This window comes from Caenorhabditis remanei, chromosome IV (assembly GCF_010183535.1).
Source record: "Caenorhabditis remanei strain PX506 chromosome IV, whole genome shotgun sequence".
Classification (NCBI taxonomy): domain Eukaryota; kingdom Metazoa; phylum Nematoda; class Chromadorea; order Rhabditida; family Rhabditidae; genus Caenorhabditis; species Caenorhabditis remanei.
The window spans coordinates 16,154,926-16,178,970 of record NC_071331.1 but is presented as its reverse complement, the minus strand read 5'-3'; the positions used below and the strand labels follow the sequence as shown (position 1 = coordinate 16,178,970).

General features: G+C 38.4%; 12 protein-coding genes across 12 annotated transcripts; 4 read left to right on the top strand and 8 right to left on the bottom strand.

The window, feature by feature from the left end:
• Positions 1-17: 17 nt before the first annotated feature.
• Positions 18-1,244, bottom strand: GCK72_014500 (uncharacterized protein; the record flags this gene model as incomplete). Its single annotated transcript, XM_053730318.1, has 5 exons — positions 18-162; positions 212-323; positions 374-599; positions 953-1,063; positions 1,107-1,244. 5 exons carry the CDS (start codon positions 1,242-1,244, stop codon positions 18-20), a joined length of 732 nt encoding a protein of 243 aa, XP_053585090.1.
• A 172-nt stretch (positions 1,245-1,416) lies between these two features.
• Positions 1,417-3,544, bottom strand: GCK72_014499 (uncharacterized protein; the record flags this gene model as incomplete). The annotated part of the gene is made up of 8 exons (XM_003108159.2): positions 1,417-1,593; positions 1,636-1,722; positions 1,769-2,075; positions 2,122-2,805; positions 2,848-2,977; positions 3,022-3,268; positions 3,317-3,402; positions 3,448-3,544. The coding sequence occupies 8 exons, from the start codon at positions 3,542-3,544 to the stop codon at positions 1,417-1,419; spliced, it is 1,815 nt and encodes a 604-aa protein (XP_003108207.2).
• Positions 3,545-3,746: 202 nt separating this feature from the next.
• GCK72_014498 (uncharacterized protein) lies at positions 3,747-4,564 on the bottom strand (the record flags this gene model as incomplete). Its single annotated transcript, XM_053730317.1, has 3 exons — positions 3,747-3,926; positions 3,975-4,385; positions 4,433-4,564. 3 exons carry the CDS (start codon positions 4,562-4,564, stop codon positions 3,747-3,749), a joined length of 723 nt encoding a protein of 240 aa, XP_053585089.1.
• Positions 4,565-4,610: 46 nt separating this feature from the next.
• On the bottom strand, positions 4,611-5,028 carry GCK72_014497 (uncharacterized protein; the record flags this gene model as incomplete). The annotated part of the gene is made up of 3 exons (XM_053730316.1): positions 4,611-4,789; positions 4,845-4,959; positions 5,002-5,028. 3 exons carry the CDS (start codon positions 5,026-5,028, stop codon positions 4,611-4,613), a joined length of 321 nt encoding a protein of 106 aa, XP_053585088.1.
• A 338-nt stretch (positions 5,029-5,366) lies between these two features.
• GCK72_014496 (uncharacterized protein) lies at positions 5,367-7,006 on the top strand (the record flags this gene model as incomplete). The annotated part of the gene is made up of 7 exons (XM_053730315.1): positions 5,367-5,461; positions 5,510-5,868; positions 5,913-6,008; positions 6,056-6,220; positions 6,268-6,512; positions 6,601-6,828; positions 6,935-7,006. 7 exons carry the CDS (start codon positions 5,367-5,369, stop codon positions 7,004-7,006), a joined length of 1,260 nt encoding a protein of 419 aa, XP_053585087.1.
• A 249-nt stretch (positions 7,007-7,255) lies between these two features.
• Positions 7,256-8,440, bottom strand: GCK72_014495 (uncharacterized protein; the record flags this gene model as incomplete). Its single annotated transcript, XM_053730314.1, has 3 exons — positions 7,256-7,432; positions 7,481-8,192; positions 8,265-8,440. The coding sequence occupies 3 exons, from the start codon at positions 8,438-8,440 to the stop codon at positions 7,256-7,258; spliced, it is 1,065 nt and encodes a 354-aa protein (XP_053585086.1).
• Positions 8,441-8,714: 274 nt separating this feature from the next.
• GCK72_014494 (uncharacterized protein) lies at positions 8,715-10,206 on the bottom strand (the record flags this gene model as incomplete). The annotated part of the gene is made up of 5 exons (XM_003108328.2): positions 8,715-8,926; positions 8,978-9,309; positions 9,354-9,780; positions 9,827-10,013; positions 10,072-10,206. 5 exons carry the CDS (start codon positions 10,204-10,206, stop codon positions 8,715-8,717), a joined length of 1,293 nt encoding a protein of 430 aa, XP_003108376.2.
• Positions 10,207-10,427: 221 nt separating this feature from the next.
• On the top strand, positions 10,428-11,902 carry GCK72_014493 (uncharacterized protein; the record flags this gene model as incomplete). Its single annotated transcript, XM_053730313.1, has 6 exons — positions 10,428-10,493; positions 10,536-10,596; positions 10,642-10,875; positions 10,926-11,143; positions 11,210-11,767; positions 11,816-11,902. The coding sequence occupies 6 exons, from the start codon at positions 10,428-10,430 to the stop codon at positions 11,900-11,902; spliced, it is 1,224 nt and encodes a 407-aa protein (XP_053585085.1).
• A 213-nt stretch (positions 11,903-12,115) lies between these two features.
• Positions 12,116-13,084, top strand: GCK72_014492 (uncharacterized protein; the record flags this gene model as incomplete). Its single annotated transcript, XM_053730312.1, has 3 exons — positions 12,116-12,253; positions 12,344-12,953; positions 13,002-13,084. 3 exons carry the CDS (start codon positions 12,116-12,118, stop codon positions 13,082-13,084), a joined length of 831 nt encoding a protein of 276 aa, XP_053585084.1.
• Positions 13,085-13,360: 276 nt separating this feature from the next.
• Positions 13,361-14,980, bottom strand: GCK72_014491 (uncharacterized protein; the record flags this gene model as incomplete). The annotated part of the gene is made up of 4 exons (XM_003108248.2): positions 13,361-13,455; positions 13,505-13,769; positions 13,826-14,641; positions 14,690-14,980. 4 exons carry the CDS (start codon positions 14,978-14,980, stop codon positions 13,361-13,363), a joined length of 1,467 nt encoding a protein of 488 aa, XP_003108296.2.
• A 2,663-nt stretch (positions 14,981-17,643) lies between these two features.
• Positions 17,644-19,082, bottom strand: GCK72_014490 (uncharacterized protein; the record flags this gene model as incomplete). Its single annotated transcript, XM_053730311.1, has 6 exons — positions 17,644-17,716; positions 17,768-17,887; positions 18,121-18,336; positions 18,381-18,475; positions 18,527-18,679; positions 19,002-19,082. The coding sequence occupies 6 exons, from the start codon at positions 19,080-19,082 to the stop codon at positions 17,644-17,646; spliced, it is 738 nt and encodes a 245-aa protein (XP_053585083.1).
• Positions 19,083-21,502: 2,420 nt separating this feature from the next.
• Positions 21,503-24,025, top strand: GCK72_014489 (uncharacterized protein; the record flags this gene model as incomplete). The annotated part of the gene is made up of 9 exons (XM_053730310.1): positions 21,503-21,577; positions 21,627-21,750; positions 22,286-22,463; positions 22,510-22,619; positions 22,664-22,938; positions 22,989-23,257; positions 23,305-23,419; positions 23,463-23,643; positions 23,859-24,025. The coding sequence occupies 9 exons, from the start codon at positions 21,503-21,505 to the stop codon at positions 24,023-24,025; spliced, it is 1,494 nt and encodes a 497-aa protein (XP_053585082.1).
• Positions 24,026-24,045: the final 20 nt, after the last annotated feature.

Sequence of the window (24,045 nt, the reverse complement as noted above, 5' to 3'; positions counted from 1 at the left end):
GGAAAGGGCCAGTGGGATTAACCCATACGGATGGGTTTAATGTCGGTGACTTTCTTCTTACAGGCATCATACGGGCAAATCGAGAGAACTTTTAAAATTGGTTCTATGTCACTTCTGTACTTGTTGTAAACATCTTCTAATTTTTGACATCGGATACGACAGCTTAAAGTAGGCTTTGGGTTTTAAGATTATCAGTAGAGCTTGTACTCACCCGCAAGGAATGAGGACTGCACCCGCAGTTAGCTGATTCGGATTCTGATCCTGGATACACATGTCAATAGGGCAAGGTCCGTGGCGGAGCTTCAATCTTATTTCTCCATCATCTGAAATGGTAGTAAATTGTTATTTGATTGTTATCTGAACTGTACAAAACCTGGCGTATTACAGATGGCGCACGGTGTCCGTTTATTATTCGACCATTTAGCCCATTGTTCTATGCAGAAACAATGTCCGCATTTCAATTTCATTAGCTTAGCTGAGTCACAATCATACCCAGGCCCAATATTGCAGTAAGCAATATTTTTAGAAATAACTTCACTTCTGAATTTCATAGCATTATATGAGCCGAAAGCTTTTTCTGACAAAACCATGATTCTTGTCTAAAATAATTTCAGCGATTATTTTGATAAATAATTGATATAACTGACATCTTGAATGTTGAGGATTAGGAAAAGGCCTTTATTTGGAGATCGGGGACCTTTCAAATGGCGAGGCGTTTCTGGTGAAGAAGAATCTTTACGATTTGAATAATGATCGGTCCATCTGAAAGTAAACCTTTCACACAAGAAGTGTACATTAAACTAATCACGTGTAGATGACTCCGTCGTTCTTTCCTTTTGTACTTTGGACGAAATCCAGTTTGATATAATCACCTATATATCTTTTCAGTTGAGGGCCTTCATACTCTGACCTAAGCATTTCGTTTTCATAACAGGACTTCGTTCTATTTTACTTGCCACATATTGAATCCTTTTTGTTTTGCGAATAATCCTGGCAGTTGTGTCACACGATCATTGTTATTGTAGTACAGAAGCTTGAAAGGTTCCGTCAAAATAAGATTTTCCTGCATAAGTTCAAAATTCTTAAAATTCTAGTTGTATTCTTACCAAGAATACAACGTAGATGGCAACACGTTTCGTTTTTCCATCTACCATACGAATGATATCATCAGCAACAGCACAAACGTAATCTTTTTCGGTAGGTTTGGTTTCTTCTAATTCGGTTAGTAAGGTAACTACGTCCATGATGGTCTGATTCGTAAAAATATAGAATGATGAGAAAAAATGTTTCAGTAATTATAGTGGATTAGACCATTCGTTGGAAAAAAAAAAGTTGAGACTATGAAAACTTCATTCAAAAATTGGAATCGAAAACAATTAACTAATAACAACAATCTATTATCTAAACGCCTTTTCATTAAATAGCTTTATGAATTTTATTCCGCAACATATTCACTTTTTCTATATCAGTCGCACAGTAATCGAATTCTGACTTGAATACAACCACTGGATCATAGCCGTTAGCTCGAATCAAACGAAGCCCTAGCTGTTCTTGGCCAAGGATTTTTAATTCACTAGATTCCATCTCCGTGTTCTGAAAAAGCCATAATTTGATATGATTATATTCGATTCATACCTGTTTTGTCTGCATCCATCCATAGAAGAAAATTGGACGAGGTTTTCTAGAGCCCCATTGTGTCGTACTGACGAGGAGCTCAGTTTCCTAGAATATTTTTGATATTGTGGTTACTTATTACGTATTGTGTTACCGGATCGGGCATTACGTAAACATCAACAAAAGCTCCGCATTCTTCCACATTAGGAAGCTGACAATGAGTATCTTGTGGAGCTATCTTGAACAGTGTTTTGAGAAAAATTTCATCGCATTCTTTGTGATCGCTAGAGTACTTTAATTGTCGTGCATTTCTAATGGTTTTCGCATCGAAATTAATTCCAAACCGAGCGAACGTTTCCTTTTTGACAGTCGGACCTTTGTATTCTCCTTGCATATCAATTTTTGCTGCAGAACTAATCATCAGTAAAGTGATTGCCTTCCGCAGACGATCGTGAATTTCCCTGAAAAATGCAAAGTTGTGAGATATAATTTTTTTTACTATCTTACATTGTCGAGTTCATTATCTGATCGACGAAACTTTGATTCAAAACTGAGTCAGCGTGTTTGGCATCAAGTTCATGGAAGTATGCAAGAGAGTATACAATATTGAGCCATGAAGTAGGTGTTGATGTTTTCTCTCGGGCTAACAATGGTTTCAGTGCAGCTGCTAGAGGCTTTCCAGATGGTTCTCCTACTCTGGCAAGTCCGGACACAAATCTGCTTAACTGTCCGACATTGGCTTGCTTCACATTCTCTGCAGCCCACCGAACTAGCAAACTCCACGACTTTTCATCACCCATTCTCATTCTTACAAATGCATCAGCGATAGCGACTATATCGTCCCAAGCACTAAGAACGTTAGAATTCTTTTCCAAATCTTCGGAAATTTTTCTGGCAATCTTTGGAGGATAGAATGTCAGAGAAGAGCAGGAACTTGTGACACTAACAATTTGGGGCACAGACAAACATTCGTTTGAATAAGATATGGAGTTGACAATTGTATTAAGTAGCAACTTGTTCCTTTGTTTATGGTTTCCCATTATTTTAAGAAGGGCACACTTCTCAGGCGTTCCCATAACTCTAACAAGTTTTTCTGCAGCTGCAACAAATTTTGCATTGTGAAACCATTTCGACTTTTCGTATCCTTTTCCAGCTAAAATTGCTAGTAGATCAGAAGAATTTCCAAGTTCTCTGAAATTAAGTTATAAATCAATTCTCAAGTAAATAACTTACTTTTCAATTCTACGAATCAAAGCGTCCGCGAGAATGTTGAGAATTTTTTCGTTGACTGAGGAATCAGAGTATCGAATGAACATAACAATAGTGTTGAATGGAACATCTTGAAGATCAGCGGATGTGATGCCTGAGATTCTTTTTCTTCGTTTAATTCCTGATGCTCAGTTTCACCTTTTTCTAAAAATAATTTTTGAACGTCGTTTACTACTTTGCTTTTCGGGTTTATTTGCAATAGGAATCTCAGGGAATCAACTATTTCGAGCACTCCAAATTTGTCATAACAGGTTGGAAGAATGTTGTTTGCCATTTTCTCGACCATTGCAAACACTTTTTTCTGGTCATCTGCTCTTACTGTGATGGACATTTGAGCCGCGTTGATAAAGTGATTAATGGACTTCACCGGATTCTGATCTAACCACTGAATTTTATAATTCGGTTAAACTTCAATATTTGAAATGTTTCTTACACGAAAGAACTCCGTAGCTGTCTCTAACGTTCTGGTATTTTTAGAGGGGACCTGAACAGTTGTAGTATTGATTGAATGAAGAAAATCTGTAAGAAAAATATAAGTTTATTAACTGAAGTTATTAGCTGTACCATCGATTTCTGTCGTACTACCTGAAGCTGCAACCGAAAAACGGCAGCTCTGATTCGCCAAGCTGTTTCGGACAAATGTTAACCCACGGCTCCACATTCTGTATCTATTAGTTGAATCGTTTATATTTTCGGCATCACTAGAGAGATTCTGAGGAAACAATAGGAAGAGACTTAATACTCGCTCAAGCAGACATTGGGTTGAAATTTCAGAAACTATTTATAAAAACAAATAAAAATATCAACAGCTGGAACGATGAACAAAAATGAAGAATCAAGAAAGGAGAATCGGTTGAAAACGTCTAATGGCCTAGAATGGGGGCGCAAGCTTTGAGATGTTGTTGAGCGACTACAGCGAGGCATTCATATACATCGGCGCAAGTTGCTTTTGCGGCATCCATGACTACCGACAGATGATCAATATGTAGCCTATTTTGAAGCTCGACCAAAATAACTTCATCGCGACCGCAAATTGTAGCAAGCTGAAATTTAGAATGTAGTAGTAGTATTATACTTGAAAAACCGCTTACTGTGACTCTAGGAAGAAGATCGGTTTCCTCTCTTGATGTCAAATCAACAATTGGTTTCGCATCAACAATTCCACATGTAGCAGCAGAGGCGATGCCTTTCATCGGGATTCCTGCATCAGCAAGAGCAAGTGAAGTAGCATTGACACATGCAGCTAAATTAGAACCATCCCCTTGTATGACTTCGCAGAAAATATCGATTTGAGATCTTGGAAATGATTCTGTCAGAATAACAGATTCAAAAGCTTTTTCGAGAAGTCTACTGATTTCTGTTGATTTTCGATCACCACGTGGACGATTTTTCCTCTCGAGACCCGAAAATGTTGTGGTACTGTACTGACAAACTATAGCGCATCTGTCTTCGAGGCGTTTCGAAGCTTTACCTTCGTACGGGCCGTACACAGCACATAGAACCTAAGAAAGTAAAAAATCATGATTTATTGATATCAATTATCTCTCACCTTAGTATTTCCATGTTCAAGATAACAACTGCCTTCAGCGTTTCTGTTCAAACCGAGACGAGTATTGATATTACGTATTTGAGCTGGACGTCTTCCGTCAATACGGAAGCCATGTTCAGAGATAATACTCATTGTCTGAAAACGCTATAACATTTCGAAGGAATACAATTTAAAAAACCTACTTGTCTTCTTCGACAGTTGGTGTTTCAGTAGTTTGTGATGCTGGAGTTTGTTCCGGCTTCGCTGATTTAATTGCCTCAGTTGGTGACTGTTCGCCTTGTTTGAAAAGTGCTTTTGGAGCTTGTTCTGCAAATACTAGCATAAACCGACGGTTCACTAGCATCTGCTTGTCAATACCTAAAAAATATTGGCTATTCCTAAAGTATTCACGTGTACACTATTATTCACTTACATTGACTGACACAGGATCCTTCGTCCTTTGTAAGTGTCGATGTGGTGTAGTCACGTGCACAAGCGTTGAAGCAACGTTCACTGAGTGTATTGTAAACTGTTAGGAACTCACGAAGCTGAAATCTAGGAATAAAAAAACGAATTTGTAAATTGAGAACCTGTTGAATATTTTGAATAGAATTCATAAAGCATGAAACAAAGAGAGCCTTGCTACGAGAGAAGTTCTGCAATTAGTTCAGTATTTAAACATCTGTTGTATATAAAAAAGTATTAGGGAAAGAATAACGTTAAATAGTTTTCAATGATTTTCGCATCATTATTCACAAAACGCAAAAAAAACATCTGCACCTAGTCGTCATAGTGTTTGCACTATTTTTAAAGGCGCATACTATTTCACGAAAGTGATATTTTGAAGCGAAACAAAAACACAATTCATTCGGGAGAGACGCAGGTTAATCAAGCTCTTTTGAAATCCAACCAACTGCCATAGCACTGAACTCTGAATCTGTGAAGTTCAGCAACAATGTCACCGACAGCTCAACCTCAAGAATTAGATGATACAGCTAATGCAGTTCTCCCTGTTCTATATTCCTCAACCGACGATGAAGTTGGAATCTGGTAGCTATTTTGAAAGAGAGGAAACAATAGGAATTTTGTTTTTTCCAGGCGTGAAGTTCTTGCATCGAAAAAGACTAACACTAATCAAGGAAGCACTGTGATTGTTCTAGGAGATAATCGATGCGGGAAATCTTCTCTTCTTGGCCGACTTGACAAATCTGATCGCACTGTGAAACCAAAATCGTTATTGGGGTATCGTGTTCTACATGTTCAGAATGATGCTCGTGATGCTAGTTATGCTTATCAATTGGGAACTGCTGGAGCGAATTTGAACCCATCAGAGCTGCTTCAAATTCCTGTTTGGTCTTTGGACAGCAATGAGAGCTGCGCTTCTCTTCTTAAATATGCTCTTCCGGCAACTCCATCGGAAGTTATATTCATTCTTTCTGCGAGCATTGAAAATCCGAGTTAGTTATTGATAATTTGGAAATAACATTTTTTAATGTTTCAGACCTTATCCATTCTTTGAAAAGATGGGCTAATGTTTGCACAGAACAAGCTCAGAAACATTTCTCGAAAGAAGACCTGAAGGCCGGGAAAAACCAGCGTTAGTTGCTCATTACTGTTCTCACGATTTATAAAAAAAATTTTCAGAAGAAAGAATGTGGCAAGAATATGTTGATCCAGTTCAATCTCAAATGAGCACCTCTGTTGTTGGGAATTTCGCCGATGAGCACAGTTTGCTTCCTCTTGACCAAGGAACACTCACTGAAAACTGTGGAGTTACTTTTATGGTCGTGATCACTAAATCTGATCTGGGTTAGTTAGTCTTTTGATATCAGTGAAACCCTCTGTCAAAGTTTTAGGCAAGGAATTCACCGATTCGCAGTTTGCCAAAATCAACATTCAGCTTCGCAAATTATGTTTAAGCCTCGGAGCCACTCTCATTTTTACGAGTACCAAGGAGTCGAAAAATATTCAGTTACTCCAGAAGTATATTGTTCATCGTTCGTTTGGAACGGCTTTCACCAGCGCCGCTCAAGTTATTGAAAGAGAATCCATTTTTGTCCCTGCTGGATGGGATGGTGAAAAGAAAATTGATATCATTCGAGTGAGTTTTATAATAAATAAAACTTTTATTCTGATCGCGTAGAGATATTATCCATCCTTATTATAAGAAGCACAGTGTCACCATTTAGGAGTCAATCCCCGATGCAGATTCTGCTCTCGAACCTACTCGTGACAAGTTGAGACCAGTCGCTAAAGAACATTTGATCGAAGCTGAAGAGGATCAAGCGTTTCTCAAACGATTAGCAGACACTCTTCAAACGGCAACCACTAGCTCTGGACCAAAGCAGCGGACAATGCAAGAAGAACCTGCCGATAAAGATAGCCCGCTTGCAAACTTCTTTTCAAACTTGCTTAAGGTACAGTGTCGGTTAAAACCTCATTTATATGGTTCTTCAGGATAAACCGAACAAACCGAATGCGCCAGCCACTTCAACACAACCAATGGACTCTGCTGCTACTCAGGCACAGCTGGATCGTCTTCTTAAATCAGCTCAGAGTTCGAAAGCTCAGCCTCCTCGTGATAGCGACGCATAAATTCAATTTTATCAATGATTACTACAAGCTTTCAGTTTATTTATGGTTTGCTGTGCGATATTCATATGCTTTTGTTGTATAAACTATTTTAATATATACCACAAAGCACCAGTTAAAACAAAAAACCTGGCTAAATCTTGTAGCACTTCGGAAGAGATATTTAATGGTTTAAAATAGTACTTCATTTCATCGGACAAAAAAGAGATAAGATCAGATAAACCGTAATAGGATAAATTATGGTGTGTATAATCACTTCAGTTTAGACGCATTAGTAAGGTAAATATCCATAAAGGATGAAACAAATTTTTCGAGATGGTAAATCGCTTTTTGGCCCATTACAAGACGGTGCTCAGAGCACGCAGCTTCGCTGACAACTTCGCGGACAATGGAATTCGGACAACTGGGAAGCAGGTGCTCGAGTAGTTTCTGAAAATTGAATTTAGATTTTAGAGATGCTGTGATTACTATTCTTACCTTGAGAATGATATTAGGTGGAATGAGTCTGGATAAAACTTCGTAAAGCCTCTCTCTTACTTTCAGCAGTACTTCAGAGGTTTGCTTTTGAAGAATAAGGCGAGCAGTTTCTTGAAGGTAAATTTCCCATTCAGGAACTGGAATTTGCGCGTTTGTTGAAATTCCATTCTCATTTTCCATTTTTATAGCCTCAGTCATCAGAATCGCTCGCCGAAGATTTCCTTCCGACTTTTCCACAATTTTCTGCAGAATGTTCAGCGGCATTTCCAGTTTTTCCTTCTGAATAACTTTCATCAAAACGCTTGTCATTTCTTCATCAGTGGGTGCTGGCACATTTATGATAATGCAACGAGATTGAAGCGGCTCGATAATACGGGAAAGCGATTCACAGCACAAAATAATTTTACAGTTGTTTGCATACTTTTCCATTGTTCGACGAAGACCATGTTGTGCATCACGAGTGAGAGAATCAGCTTCACACAGAACAACTACTTTGAACGATTTTTGCGATGAAGCTTCAATCTGGGAAGTTTGAGCCATTTCCTTGACAAGATCCTGCACAACGACTCGATCATAAATTCCAACATCTGATGGTGTCATCTCAACGTGATAATTACTGGAAACTGTTTGAATTTCCAGTTTTCTATTGGAAGGAGTAGTGAACGGCTTCATAATGAGTTGTGTTTTGTCGACTCCGACTCCATAGAGTTCTCTATAAGAAATTTTCAGTAGCTTATGTAATTAGGGCACGTTAAGTCGGTTTCGGGAAAACCTATATTTTTACCTGAGAAGACACTTAATACGTGTCTTTTTGCCAGCTCCACTTGGGCCACAGAACAGTAGATGTGGCATACAATCGCCAGAAAGAAACTTGAGATGATTGGCTTGCTCAAGATGAAAGTCCACGCCATCCTTTCCTATAAGTTCCTTCGGGCGATATTTGTCGACCCACAGTGCCATTTCAATTTCTGGAAAGGAACCAGGTTTTTAAGGTCAAAAACTTTGCAGTATTCTAAGCAGTCATAATAAATGTGGATACATAGATAAGAATAGCAACTACTGAATAGAAACAGTGATATGAAAAACAGAAACAACTTCTTAAACTGTTTTAAAATGTTTTTTTGGGAACTCAAAGGTGGAACAATGAAATATTTTACAAAATGAAGTCAAGTTATTATTGACACGAACTTGCAAAAGTAGGAATGAGAGTTAGAGAATGTGATAGAATTAAAAATTATTTGATGTTCATCTTTCGCTTGAGAGCAATGATATCGTCTCGGCGTTTTTTGTTTTCTAGCTGGCGGCTTTCTAGTTTAGACATAGTAGTCGGTCTTCCAGGGATTAGGCCTTCTTCCATGGCCAAAGTATATTCGCGATCAGTCAGCTGAGTCGTGTCGACAAACACTTTCTTGGAAGTGTGTGGAGTGTATCCACCACGCTTAGGAACTGAAAGAGAAACGTATATGAAGAGTGAAGATAGATATGCATTCAGATTACCTCTATTTGGAGTGGAACCTTTTGGAGTTGAGATATAATCGGTGAAGGTGTCATCTTCTGGGACCGTTGATGATATTATATTTTTCGACGTTCCACGTCTTGGAGTGATTGCGTTACGGCTTGGCCCTGGAATTCTGGTCAATTGTTTGACATCAACACGAGCTCTAGCTCTTGATGCTGGTTTCTTGGTCACATTGGCCGTAGAAGATGATGAACATTCCCCTGTCTCTTTTCTGGAGTTTGCAACAGAGGCAAAATCGCTAACTTCATCTTCTCCGAATTTGAATGTCATTTGAGCTGGATTCTGAACCATCCAATTTCTACCAGCAGATCTTAAAAATCGTTTTAAATTAGTTAATTGTGTGAATATGGTTACCTGTTCGCAGATCTATCGAGTGGCTCCCGTTTTTTGACACTCTTCGGTGTGGCAAGTCTCTTGAAGGCATCAGGAACATTTGTCGTCAAATCTTCATGTCTTTTCTGCATTCTTTCACGTCGTTCTCCTAAAGTTTCTTCTTTTTCCATTTCTTTCGCATGTAGCAATGCAAATCTGTCTCGTCCGGTAGATGCCTCACGTTGACGGATAGGGGTAGCTTCTCTATTTTCGATGGGTTCTTCCAATTGCTCGGACGATTGATCTGAAGTCGTTGCAGCACGGAGAGATTTTCTTGATGAGGCACGATGTGTTCTTGGACGAGACTTCACTTCGAAGTTTTGCAAGTCAATGCCCAGATCAGCACACATTTTATGTTTTGCATCCTCATCGAGAACTAGACCAACAGCATTAGTTGGAGTTCTCTCGTCTACAAATCATATTTCTTATATTATTTTTCAAAATCTGAAACTCACGAATTGATCGGTTTTGTGCCTCATCGCCAGCTTCCTCGACTGTAAAAGTGCGGTTGAATGGTGTCTCAGTATCCTCTGTTTCCATGGGTTCGTCGATGTTTGCAACTTCATCTTGCTGATGATGATCTTCTTCTGGTTCTTCGTTAATTACTGCGTTTTGTTGTTCGTCGGTTTGATTATTCAAATACTGAAAATGATGCAATGATAATTGTTCGAAATAATGTTTTTAATTAATTGTTAACTACCTCTACGAGTCGAGATTGTAAATCCGACTTTTTTCCTACAACGGAGAGACGTTTGCTCTTCAATTCTTTTCTCAGTTTGTCACATGTCATTTTGCGTACATCTTTTTCAGCGAGAACGCGGCTTTTGGCTGGCATTGAGCTGAAAAAAATAGTTTCTTTTCGAGAAATTGGGAAAATTCAGTGAAAAACAAGCATTTTTTGTTGCGCGCATTCAAAATGTTTTTGTTCGCGGGGTGCGCGGTTGAGCGCAACTGCAGTCCATCTCCCGTGTAGTCCACGAGGACAAACAAATCGATATTCGAAAAACTTTATTCTGCTGCGAACTATTCGACTGTCTACAAGCGAATTCTCTGATCATGGGACTTGTAGATTACGCTGGAAGCGATTCAGAAAGTGATCAGGAAGAAGAAACGCAACAAAAAGTATGCCCCAATTGTTCTGTCTCCGAAAAAATAGTTTTTCAGACATCTGCAGCACCCAAAAAATCTGGTCTTCTTGACGAAGATTCATTTTTTGATAACTCAGGTAACAAACCACTAGGAAGTAAGTGTATTGAGCCTTTTGTTCCAGTTAATTCGAGTGCAGCAGATGTCTATAACGCAAAAAACGAAGATGTTTTGGAGGAAATCGTACAACCAAAAGACTGGGAAAAAAAGCTAGCAGAAAAAGCAAGACGAAAACTTGAAAAAAAAGCTTCGAAAAAAGCTCAAAAGGAAGAAAAGAAAAAGGAGAAAAAATTGGCAAAGAAGGCAGGAAAAAGCAATAAAATTCCAAAAATTAGTAGTGGAGTACAGAAAGAGAAAGGTAATTTGCGTCGGTTTCTTCAGCTCTTCATTCTTTACTTGTTTTTACAGGGAAAATTGTCATTTCTGCGTTCGGTGCTCTTGCGGGTATTGCCGGAAATAACTCAAGCGATGACAGCGACACCGATGAAAAGGAAGTTTCTCCAGTTAAACAAAAAGCTGGTCTTGGATTTTTATCTAATTTGCCAGCTCCCAAAGGAAGGGATAATCGGTCGGATGGGGCGAACGTGTTCGATAAATCGTTGATCCCTCATTCGGTGACCAAAAAAGTGAGTTTTAGTAAGCCATGATAATCAGTTCTAATATAATATATAATTGTATTGTTTTTCTTTCAGACTCCCGTTTCACAACCGATATTCACACCTGCACCTGCTCCGAAAATAGTGGAAGAAAGCGATGAGGAGGACGATGATTCAACTGACTTTTTCGGGTTTTCGTCTGCTCCCATACGGAAAGAAGAGATTTCTTCAGAAGTACCATTCATGGCTACAAATAGCAGTATGGATGTTGTTGGGCCTTCAAGACCAACCGAGGAAGACGAAATTGATCCAAGTGAAATGTATCAAATGCCAGAAGAAGATGGACCCCAAGAAGGACCCACTGCTTCAAACGCGTGGCTTCATCGAAAAATTACGGACGAACAGGCTCATAAGCTTTTGATGAGGTTCTCGCATGACATTGGATCAGAAGAGAGACGATCAATCAATGAAATGGCAAATTCTATTGTTGACGTAAATGTTGATGATGCACTCGGACCTGATGTGAAAACAAATATAATCAAAAATCTGGGACATCGTGCATTCGTTGAAGCCACGTCTGCACCAATTCCACAAGTGCAGACACAAGGACAAACTTCAAGAAGAAAGCATCAAATTACATATTTGGCCAGCTTGGTAACTATCTTTTATCTTTCAATTGTTTCTTGATAATTCTGTTTTCAGGCCGTCGCTCGTGAGGAGCAGCTCAAAGATCAATGGGCAGAGCAGAAACAGTCGAAAAGAATGGCGAGACAGAAGTATGGATTCTAATTCCAATAAAACTATCTGTCGTCTTTTCATCACTCAGATTTCGATTTGTATTTGTGTTGTTTTTATTTGATAAACACCTATAAACATGAAATGAATTCGTTTAAAGTAAGCGCATTATGATGAGAAAATTGCGCGATCGTTCATTAAACGGACATTAAGGCGGATAGTATATAAGGCCGGTTGGATGGGATGAAATGACAGGAAGCAGCTGCAATGTCGAATAATCTCATCTGCGCAGCCGTCTCAGTATCCTCGATTCTTGTAGTTGGATACATAACTGCTGGTCTGCTCATTTTTGCCGATTTTCGTACTTTTTATTCAACTGCTCTTGATGATGTGGCTGAATTCAATGTAAGTGAATACACGAGATTCCTGCTATTATTGTGTTGTAATACTATACTAAAGTCAGCACCCAGGTTTTTAAACCTTTAATTTTCCCAGAGATTTGCAACCGAAGCCTGGGATGATATGATAGAAATCAATCGTTCAGTTGTCAGACAGAAGAGAAGTGGTGAATCAAAATGTGGATGTATGAATAAAGTGAATAATTGCCCTCCTGGTCCGATCGGACCACCTGGAGAACCAGGAGCACCCGGAGATGATGGTTGGAATGGAGACGCAGGACAACCTGGACCAGATTTCCCACTATTCGATCAATCACTCATTTATCAAAGACCTCCATGCATTCGATGCCCTGCTGGAGAACCTGGTCCACCAGGACCTGATGGAGAGCAAGGAGAACAAGGGCCACCGGGACCACCAGGAAATGATAATTATGAAGTTGGAAAAGATGGAGCGCCAGGAGTTGTTGGAGAACCAGGAGATGCTGGAGAGCCGGGAGAAAATGGAGAACAAGGAGTGGATGGTACACCAGGAGCCAATGGAACAAGAGAAATTGGAATGCCAGGAGCACCAGGAGCACCTGGATTGGCTGGAATTGAAGGTTTGCCAGGAAAAGACGGTGAACCAGGTATTCCGGGACCAGAAGGTGAAGAAGGGCCAACTGGGGCTCCAGGAGCTGATGGTGAAAGAGGAGTTGAAGGAGAACCAGGTAAACATTGTTATTCAAGATGGAATTACTAAAATTTCTCTTTTTCAGGACCAGAAGGACCACCAGGATCTCCTGGACCAGACGCAGCGTACTGTAGTTGCCCCCTTCGTTCGGCCCGTCTTCTTTTCTAAATTATTTGTTATTTTTATTTATATAATGAAATTATCAATGTCCAAATTATACAATCAAATGACAAAAGTAAAAAAGTCAGAAACTAATTATGATCGTAATTAGAAGAACAGTTTTCAATTTCGTTTTTCTTTTTCCGACAAGTATATACATTAAATCTTTATTTAAATGAAACATCATAAACAAAATGCGGACAACTTTCTGATCCGAAAAAGACAAAACCCGTCAATTTAATCATACATAAACCCAAATTATGAACAATTAAAGCAAAAAAGGAATTATAATCTGGAAGAGGCGACTTCATCATTTGTTCCTATTCTCTCCAAACTATCAGTTGATGTACGAATTGGTTTGGACTGGGAGTCATCAAGACCTGTAGAGAAAAAGAATGATATTGAGTTGAAACAGAGAAAGAATCTTACCCATTTCCATCCTGAATTTCCTTCGATCACTGATTAAAGTGAGAGAAGAAACGAAATAAAGACCAGCCGAGATAAGAAGAAGAGCAACACAACAGTATGTTGCAGTGACCAGAGAATGATATTGGTCTTTTGGAAGAGTCGAACCATGCCGAATTAAATCAGAAATCAAACCGATCAGGTATGGTCCAGAAGCATCTCCAAATAGATGGGAAACTAGTACAAAGTATGAAAATGCGGTACTTCGACGGTTTGGATGAATTACAGTCTGAAAAAGGATACTCAGATAATCAGAAGGAGGAAGTCTCCTGAATCCAAACTCACAGTTAACATATCAATATTGAGTCCCCAATTGAAGCAAAGGAATGTGAGTCCAAAGAAGATCATAATGTACAGAAGAACCAAACTGTTGTCTCCAAAGATCATTCCTATCAACAACAATGGAGCAGCCAACAGAGCTCCTGCTCCAGAAACCAATGGTGGAGCTCTTTCCGTTTGAAATCTTTTGAATGGTCCATATCCAGTAACTAGCCATTTTGAAAGCATCGATCCAAAAATTACTCCGATGAGACCACCAGCTGTTGTGATGGCTCCGAAGTAGAGAGCAACTCTGTCCTTATCAGCAGGATCAAGCTCTTTTGTATCATTTAACCCTTGATGCCACGCAGTCAAATGTTGGATTACTGTAGGTTCCCACCAAGAAAGAGTTCCCGAGACAAAGACAAGTGCAGTGTAACCCCATGTGCACGCAATAAGAGTCGGAGTCTTCATAAGAATGACAAGATCTTCGAAATATGTTGTATTTGTAGTCAGTACAGTATTCTTGGCCTCTCCACCTGCTCGATCAGCAGCTCCTCTTTCTGGTTCATAAGTGAATAGAACCAAAGCAATCATAACAATGAATCCAGCAATTGCAGAAACACGAATTCCCCACTGCCAATGTCCAGTTAATGTGGCAACATTTGATCCAACAATGAACCCGAGACCACTTCCAACTGGGATGGCAAAGTAGAATATCATAAATACAGTACTCCTTTTTTGTCCATTGAACATATCAGATATCAGAGAAGGAGCCACGTTGGAGTATGATGCTTCTCCTATTCCAACGAAACTTCTCAGAACCAGGAATAGCCAGAAATGCTAGAAATAAATATATGAGTCATCAATCAAACTCTGAATTAAACTCACGTTAGCAGGAACGAAACTGGATCCGAGAACTGCTCCAAGCCATATTCCAACTCCAACGATCATGATCCATTTTCTATTGAAACGGTCTCCAAGATATCCACAAATTGGAGAGAATACCATGAAGGAAATGAGGAAAACAGTTTGAATTAGACCTCCCAAACTGTCAGAAATATTATAATAGGTTTGAACTTGAGTGAGCACACCAGCAACTGTATATCGGTCTACATAATTGAGAAGATTCACAACGAAGAGTACGGTAACACTGATGTAGTCTTGTTGAGAGTTCACCATTCTGAAATCGATTATGGATAAGGATAATCAACAAGACAATATAGAAAATTGGGAAATGGAACAAAAGAATAGAGCAATTCATAAATATTTATTTGAAACCGAGTGAGTCGATCGGATTCCCCGTCGTTCTCTAGGTGGGGGCGAGGCCCATGATCAAGCAACATCACGTCATGCGTGACGATGGATTTTGGGGTAATATGAGGAAATGATAGTGAAGCTGAGAGAGGTAAAGAAGGGAACAGTATTTGTTCACCTTCGGAGAAATAAAGAGAAATGGAGGCCGTCGATTCGAATTGAGACAGGTAAACAAAGTATTACTCAGAGTGAGAGAAGGAGTGACTGCCCAGTTATCTTATAACTCGTTGCTTACTGATTCGTGACTCAAAATACGGTAATACCAAGAGGAGATTAGTAAAAGTAAGAAGGAAATCGAGTCGGTTTGTTGCGCTCTCCCCATAGGTGCTAGATTTAGGTTAGCCTGGAGGGGAGCTGTCTTCCTTCTTCTCCTATCCCACCTATTTTATACGGCTTCTGAATGAAATATAATATACAAACACAAAAGTTCTGGTTCAACGAGTTTTATTTGAACTTGGACATTTCATTAACCCCTTTTGCATTGGCCTATATCTTAATTGAGGGATGCAATGGAATAGAGAACTGACATTTTTAACTTTCGCACCTAACAAGGACGGATAGTGACCTCGAAATAGGCATTTTCTCAATATGAAACTGATAGAAATGAGATAGTCATATCTGATATCTGTTTCAATATATCATATTGTTTCAAGGAGAAATGATTGTTAGTTGTGAGAGATATTTCTAATGAGAACAACTTCTCCTTTTTAGCAGAAATAGCTTAAAGCTAAAAAACAAATCGACGAAATATTCGTCACTTCTACGAGGAAATGACCTTAACACACTGTAGTATCAATAGACATAAGGCGTTATCTTTAAGGTGAGATCATAAAATCGAAATAGGAAATAACGTGCTCTGGTGGGAAAGTCTCTAAGAAACAAAGTTGCGAAACGGTAGAGTTTGAGAAGGTAAAGGCTCACAGAAGAGGAAAAAGTAGAAGAAGAAGAAGAAGGAAAAAAGGTGAAATAAAAAGAAGAAGTCGACAAACATTTGAGGTAAAAGTGATAGGCGATCACGATAACTTTCGGGAGGCAGAGTTATGTACTTTTTGAAAGTTTAGGTTTTCTTTTATTCTCGAAAAAAAGAGAACGGACTGGATCATCCGACAAAGTTTCTCTCGTTTATTCTCAATGTGCGCGCACCTTTATTTGTCCGAACAGCTGCCTAAATATACGCCTTTAAACTTCTCTCAATGATATTCATGACCGTATCCCATTGGATTAAAAAACAGATTGGGCACATTTCAGAGCACAAGACATACCGTCTATTTCTGTTTTTCTTTACTTCAACATCTCGATTACTAAAAAGGGACATGTAGACATCAGTTCACCCTTTTTTATGAGCTATTCGGTTCCTTTGATGCTTGTCCGCCATGTGCTGAAAATGTAGAAGGAGCGGGCGTGCCAAACGATCGGACGCCGCTCGTTTCCGTCCGTTGATGACGATTTGGGAATTCCCAGATCACACAAAACACACAATTTGTTGTACTACGTAAAAAACAGAGAAAACTGGAGAAATATCCTGGAAAATGAACAAAAGTTTCAGTTGGGAACAAAGTACGAATGCTTGTTGAAATGGAGAAATAGTACCTAATTACAACTAAATTCAGATATAGCTTCAGGAAATGAAACTTTTTATTCTTCACTTCATGACCGTTCAATCTTTATAAAAATGGATCAGTACTGAGAGCCCAAACGAATCGGACTAGGTTTTTCAGTTCTGAAGTTTTTGAGCTGTTCAGTTGGTTAAGTTTTCTCTGTGGAATCATAAATTCAAAGTTTTCAGAGGATTGCACTTTTAAATAAACTTTTTTGATGTTTCCTACTCTCGGTTCCGTCTGAATTCTTTGCCACCTGTCTATACGATTTCTTCTGTATTTTATTTGAGAATACAAACCCTCACATCTAATAAATTTCCACACCACCAAAAAACAATATTTTAATAAACAGCATTGTTTGCTTCCATAAAATGTTCATTTTCATTTTCTTGATCTTCTTTGAACACAAAGATGTTTCTCGAATCAAAGAGCGAACGAACTGAATGTTTATTCATTGGATTAATGTTCCGATCAGTTCAGATGTTTCGTTGATGAAATTATTCCATTTCGTCTTTGTATTTGTGCAGCTTGAAATCTGAATTCTAAATGAGATGCCCTTTGAACCGCCCGTCTCAGAGTCATTCCTCAAACAATCTATGGCCGATTCGAGTCGGAAGTTTTCACACCTTTTTGATGGTTGTTTGCTTTTTATTATCGACAAACAACAATTGAAAAAAGATAAGAGAGATAGGATAGTTATCCAAACATTTTGCAAAAATAAAGAAGAGAAACAGAAATCTTTATTAAGAATTTGGTTTGTGTAGATTCAGAGAGAACTTTTGATTTATCAGGTTGAAAAAGAAGAAAAAAAGAAGCAATTATGATTCTAAGGCTTTCGAATGCAGAGTTTGAGACCATCGGTTCCTAGGTTCAGGGTTCTATGTACACCGGTAGCGGAGGGTAATAAAAAGGCGATCGAGAATATCAGAATTATCCACGAGACTTTCTCATCGGAGCGCGTCTTCCCATCAGCTTAAACATGGCACAGTATTGACGAAGCTCTCTGGAACTAACAGAAAAGAATGAAGATCTGACATCCGGGTATGTTACTCACTCTACACCAGCATTCACTGAACATTCACACAACTCTCCGGCTTCTCTTTTCCAGTGCATTTGCTTTGTGCATGCACGGAATGATTGTCTTGCTTTTGTCTCAGCAACCAAAGGTTGACATCTGAACTTGTTGATGATAGACATGACAGAAAAGGGGGAAACCGATTGGAAAACCGGTTTGAATGCCCAAAATCGGTGATTTGTGATTGGCGGTTGTGGCCTCGAGAAAAGAAAAACCGATTTGTTTATTGGTCACTTTTGATTATTCTCGGAAAAAAAGAAACGGTTTTTCTGAGAAAGTCAAGTGGTTCGAGTATCTCATTATGTCCTATGACGTTTTCTTGTTTCACTTACCCTTTTCTATCAAAACAGAATCCATTTTTGTTCTTCTCCAAGAAACAATCTTTGACACAAAGGGCAAAATCACCAGTTGCATCGAGAATGTGTTTGATTGGTTTGATCATTGTCTGGAAGGTATTTGTCTGCGTCGCAATACTCTTCTCGGTCACTTTGAAGATTCCGCGGATATCAGTTTTCTGGATTTGTGGTCCATGTTGATCACTTACACATCTACAAAAAAGAGAATTGCATCATGAAAAAGTTGTGTGTCTTACGCTTCGACACGATTCTCAAAGCAGGTCAGGAAGTCCTCTAAGATATTGTCTTTCTCGTCGAAACATTTCTTCAAGTCATTTGGACGAGAGGTGATCTATAACATTCATTTCTGATTCTGACAAATACAAAGATCATTTGAACTTACCGAAGAGAACTTTTGAAAGCATGGAACTGTACAGTCCTTCGCTTGAATCTTCATTTCTTCCACACAAACTCTTTGCTCTGTGCATGAACATTGTCGAACTGTTTGTCCCGTGAGCTTCGCTCTATTCAGAATATCAGCTCCTTGGCTTGAAATCTGAAATTTTAAAAATAAGTTTAAAAGTATTCTAGTCATCATAAAAGTAGGTTTGTAGCCTACATTTGTCCACGAAAACATCAGCACAAATATGGTCACATCAGACACAGAAAGTCACAAACTACATATCCGTCTTGTAATCAAAGTATATCACTAGAGACCTCATGATCTAAAAGAAAACAGACTGGTTTGTTTCAATGTAACAAATGATCACGGTCAGAAGTTTTTTTGGAATCAAAAATACAACTGGTACACAGAGATAGAAAATCTTCTGAATCTTCTGAATTTCAGATGGGAAAATAGTAGAAAGAAGTAAACTCACAGAGTCGATTGGATCAGATGCGGTTGATGCGTGAATGCCTGCCAACAGGGTAAAAAATAAAATATTTCTTGTAATGCACATGTTCGACTCGAGAGTTGATCGTCTTCTGAATCGTCTGGCCAACGTCTCGTAGCTTCGTTTTTCTTGTCGTTGTCGCCGTCAACACAGTCTCCGCCCCTTTCAATGGTTCAGCTGTGTCTCTTGTCTGCGTCTTTCGTCGTCTCGAAGACTGTAAAAAAAAACAAAAGAGTTTGCGAAACGGATTGGCCCGAAAGTCACGAAAACAGTGGTTTACACGTGATTAGGCTATGACAAGTGCACTCGGAGACCGCCATATTTGGAACGGAATGTTAATAAGCTCAATTGCAAAGTGACGACACAGAAATGGTTCAGAAACTCTGGTTAGAGATGAGTGGAATGAGAAAATGACCACTTAGTTCTATTGGGAAGAATGGGATTTCGACAGAAACTTGACTACTATTTATACGAATGGATTGCAGTAATGTTATTTTGAGAAGAAGAAGGGTCAAAGAAAATGAGTCATTACCTGACCATCATGCTGTAATACCGATGTCTCATGAAGTTTGTAGCCCATGAAAAATATTCAAGAATAGTTCAGAAAATCAGACTGAACTTTGTTTGTGTAAAGGGGTTTGAAAAACAGTTTGTGTTGGGGTAGAGCTATTAATTGCATAGCAGAATCGAGTCGACTTCCGACTTTATCTTCGTTTCTAGAGCATAATGTATCAAATGAGTTGGAGAATTCCATGTATTGCAGTGGTGTTCACTAAACTTTTCTTTTCAGAATTCGAAATTTTCACCTTTTTGAGCGTAGAACAAAGGAAAAGTTCACTGGAAAAACGAGATTTTTTGATTGTCTCAATACTGATGACAAGCTGATATTGTTCCTGTTTGAACTTGAACGAATTTTATTAGAAATATTACTTTAAAACATAGATTATTTCTCAATCAGTTGTTCCTGATTTACACAACTTCTGATTGAGGGAACCCGTATGAGCATATGATAAAACTTGTATCTCTGGAAAAGAAGTAAGAAAAGTACAGTTGTGTTCCTTGTTCTAATTCCAAATCGTCTCACTTACTCTTCATAATCGTTTCTCAACTTTTATTCTTCTAATCCCACTTTTAAGAGTTCCTCAACTTCTTTTCTCTCAATTCGAACAGAAGGATTATTTATAAACTACAGTTCACGGTGTCTTCTGTCTTCTTTCTTTTCGTATATTTTCACCGAAACCATTTTTCAACCCAAACTTGGTGTTCTGTTCATCTTTCGCCTTGAACACAACGAACCAGTAGCCATTCAATTCGATTCGAAACCTATTTTCAAGTACTTTTCTCTATAGTTTTCCATCTCTTTCCTCTTCACATTTTTTTGGCCTGATATGACGTCGTCGTCCGGTACGACCTCGAGAGAAGAAGAAGAAGAAAAAAGAGGAATTCTCGAAACGACTAGAAACAACTCAGTGGACCTAAGGGACACACACACAAAGGGCTGTAATACTATGTATCACTCTTATGATGTCGGGTGGCCGTTACCAATGGTCAGTTCAAAAAAGGACAAAGGGGCAGAAAAAGATGTGTCTGTATCTATTACACAATGACTTTTCCCTATGTGACCATGAAGATAAAAATGACGTTGATCGTTGAAATGACACGAAGAGAAAGAGAGGAATGACCGGAAAAAGAATAAACTTGATCGGTGACCGATTAGCTATGGATATGACACTTCGAGGAACACGAGTGTGACTTTTTCACTTTCACAAAGGAAGTCATGGTTTCTGTGGCATAGAACACAGAAAATGTTTTCGAAGAAGACGCTTTGAGAAGATACTGATGTGAATCGGTTTGAGGAAATAATTAGTCATTTTTCAAGAAATGGTAATCGAGAAGATGTCATTTGACTTGTTCTCACCGTTTTCTCATTTTTAACTGTTCTACGAATAAGGCAGAAGAGAGAAACTTTTTAAAAATTGATTTGTGAGTGGTGGAGTAGCACTTTGATACAGTGGAGCATTTCAGCTCTAATCGAAACCTCGTTTGCTGAAAGAAAGAAGTCGTGGGGATTCAGGTACAAATTTTTAGATTGGTTCAGCTCAACAAGTCCACTTTCCAGCTGAATGAGGGTATTAGCTCCCCTCGATCTCTGTTCTTACTTCAATTTAATTTTCATATTGGACGTTCACTTCACGAAGTGACAACTTAAACAAAAAATTTAACATCCTGTCTTGATTTCAGTTCCGAATCAGAAACTCCACCGTTCAAACTCGCTATCACTTTTGTTTCTCAGTTTTTACTTTCCGTCGGATCTTTGAAAAAGATGCGCGTGCCTCATAAAAACCCGTCATGAGCAGATTATGCAAACTTGTTCCCGGTTTTTTGATTTTTTACCTTCCAGTCTCTTCAGTCTGAAAACAGAAAATTCGAGAGTTTTGGTTTCAAAATATTCTGAATTTTGAATATATTTTGAAGGTCTTTTCAAAATGAGTTCAGTTTCTCCAAAACAATCAGAAGAAGGCGATGAGGGGAAAAAAACGAATACGATGGAGAACATAAAGGTGATTTTGAATAGGTCAGATTTCTTTGTTCCAATAGTTTCAATTTCAGCACATTCCATTCTTCTTTATATTTTTATGCACTTTATGCATGTCTACAATCTATGCAAATACAACTGTTTATCAATCAACTATCAATTTTCTTCACGAATTCCGTAACTCGTCTGAATCCGATTGTAAGTCTTCAGTTATCTCAGGCATGTTCTTTTTGCTATGTCCATTACGAAATCTGTCTTGTTTTGTGGTTTCTGATCCGATCACTTAAAAAGAATATCATTGGAAAGAAAAAGGGTGCGACGATAAAAGATGAGGATGGAGAAGAAGAAAGAGAATGAGATGTTCGTATCGTTTCCGTATTGTTTGTAGGGAAGACTACATTAGCTAGAGGATTTGCAGAATCACGTACACTACAATCATTTAGAAAAGTTGAGAAATGGTCACTTGTTGTCTACTTTCTTGATGTTTTGATTAGATGTTTAGACAAACCAACCTGATTGGATTTCCAGTAAAATCAAGAACCAAAAAGCACACATTCATGATTTGGCCGTTTCCGGTAGAACTTGATTTAGTTTAAGCATGTGTACTGACATCACTGTTGGTCATATTTCTTGAGTGTGAACTTTGGATATTTCAACTGAAAACTCCCGAAACAAGCACCTTTTATTGCCAACATTGCAAATGAAATCTCAGCTATCAAACTCAAAATTTCAGTTTACGAAGAAGTGGACAATCAATATGACCCAGAAAAACAAACATCTCGAGATGTCATTGTCAAATACGTTTACTACCTATCAAATCCACAAAAGGAATCCCTGATTACTGTAACTTCAGTTGGTACTGTACTTGCAGCTACTCCCATCACTTATGCTTATAATAATATGGGATTCAGGTATCTCTTTTTTTTAAATCTTTATTAATTTCAAAGTTTTTTTCAGAAGAAGTTTTGTAATGTGTGCCTTCATCAGTATAATTCCTGCCCTCTTTTTCCCAATTTGTGTGAATGCGAAGACGTATCTTCTTGCTATTATCCTCCGTATACTTCAAGGTATTCAATTACATTGACTTCTGATTTTACCTTTTTGTATTCAGGATGTTCTCTTGCTGCTTTCATTCCATATATCTGCAAGCTATCAGTCTTTATTCCATTCGATCATTTCTCAGTTCCAGTCATAGTTTTTGCATATTCACATATTTCCGAAATCTTCGTTCATCCAATTGTCTCTCACATGGCATCCTCCTCTCTTGGTTGGCATTCCGCTCATTATGGAGCAGTTATCACAATCGTCATCATTTTCTTTGTTTTTGTTTTGATTCATTTTGATGAAGACTTCAAAGAGAGAGCTGGAACAATTGGATTCTGTAATGTAAGTTGGAATCAACAATGCATTTTTAATTCGTAATTTTAAATAATCAGGCAATGTTTGAATATGAACGTACACGTTCCCGTACTTTCGACCTTCGTATTCCATATCTATCAATATATCAAGACTTCCGAATCTGGGTCATCTTCTTCACTTCATTTGCATACGGTTGTGCTCTCCAACTTTTCTATCAATTTGGACCGACATTCTTCCACAAAGTCGTGGGGCATTCAGAAATTTCATCCGCTTATTTCACGATAATTGCCCCAATTCTAAATCTGATTACTTCGTGTTCATCGGTTTATCTCTATGAGAAACTTGCGTAAGTTGAATTTTAGATAAGAAAAGAGAACATTGAGATGATTTCAGCAACAGTGAGCAGAACAAAATGCGTTTTTTCAACACGATTTCATTCGGAACATGCGGAATTTTTCTGTTTGCTCTTGGCTTCTTTGACCCAGAGCATCACAAATATATTGTGACGGTGTGTGCTATTTAATTGGTTCAACTGAATGTAAATTTTCCAGGTAATGTACATTCTGGCTTCTTCTCTACTCGGATGTTCGTATGCTGGCCATCTGAAAATGAACCAACTTCGATCTGGACATCTACATCTTTTCCTTCTTGTTAATATATTTATTGTCAATTCAGCTGCGATGTTCTTCTCTTCGCTTCTCAATGTTCTTATTGCCAAGAACACAGATTACTGTAAGCATTTTCTTTCTCTACATGTAATTGGAATGTTACGAGATTAGGAACATTGTGGGTGTATGTTTGCCTTTTGTTTGTATTTGGATAGTTCTCATATTTGAAACATCCTATGTTTCTATCTGAACGAAATCCTTGCTACACAAAAAGGTATTTCCAGAAACCAAAAGCTCATTTCTCCGTGAAAAGCAAATAAAATACCTTCAATATTTCAGCATCTTGGTCAACTCTCTTCATCGTTCATGCAATATTTCTCATCATCGCCAATATCATTTTCTTCTTTTTCTGCTCTTCAGAAAGAGCAAATTGGGCAAAAGAAGGGTACGAAGACTCTTCAATTCAGCCGTATCGCGATGAGCCACTTCCTCAATTCCCATTGTAATTGTATAAATTGTTTCGATT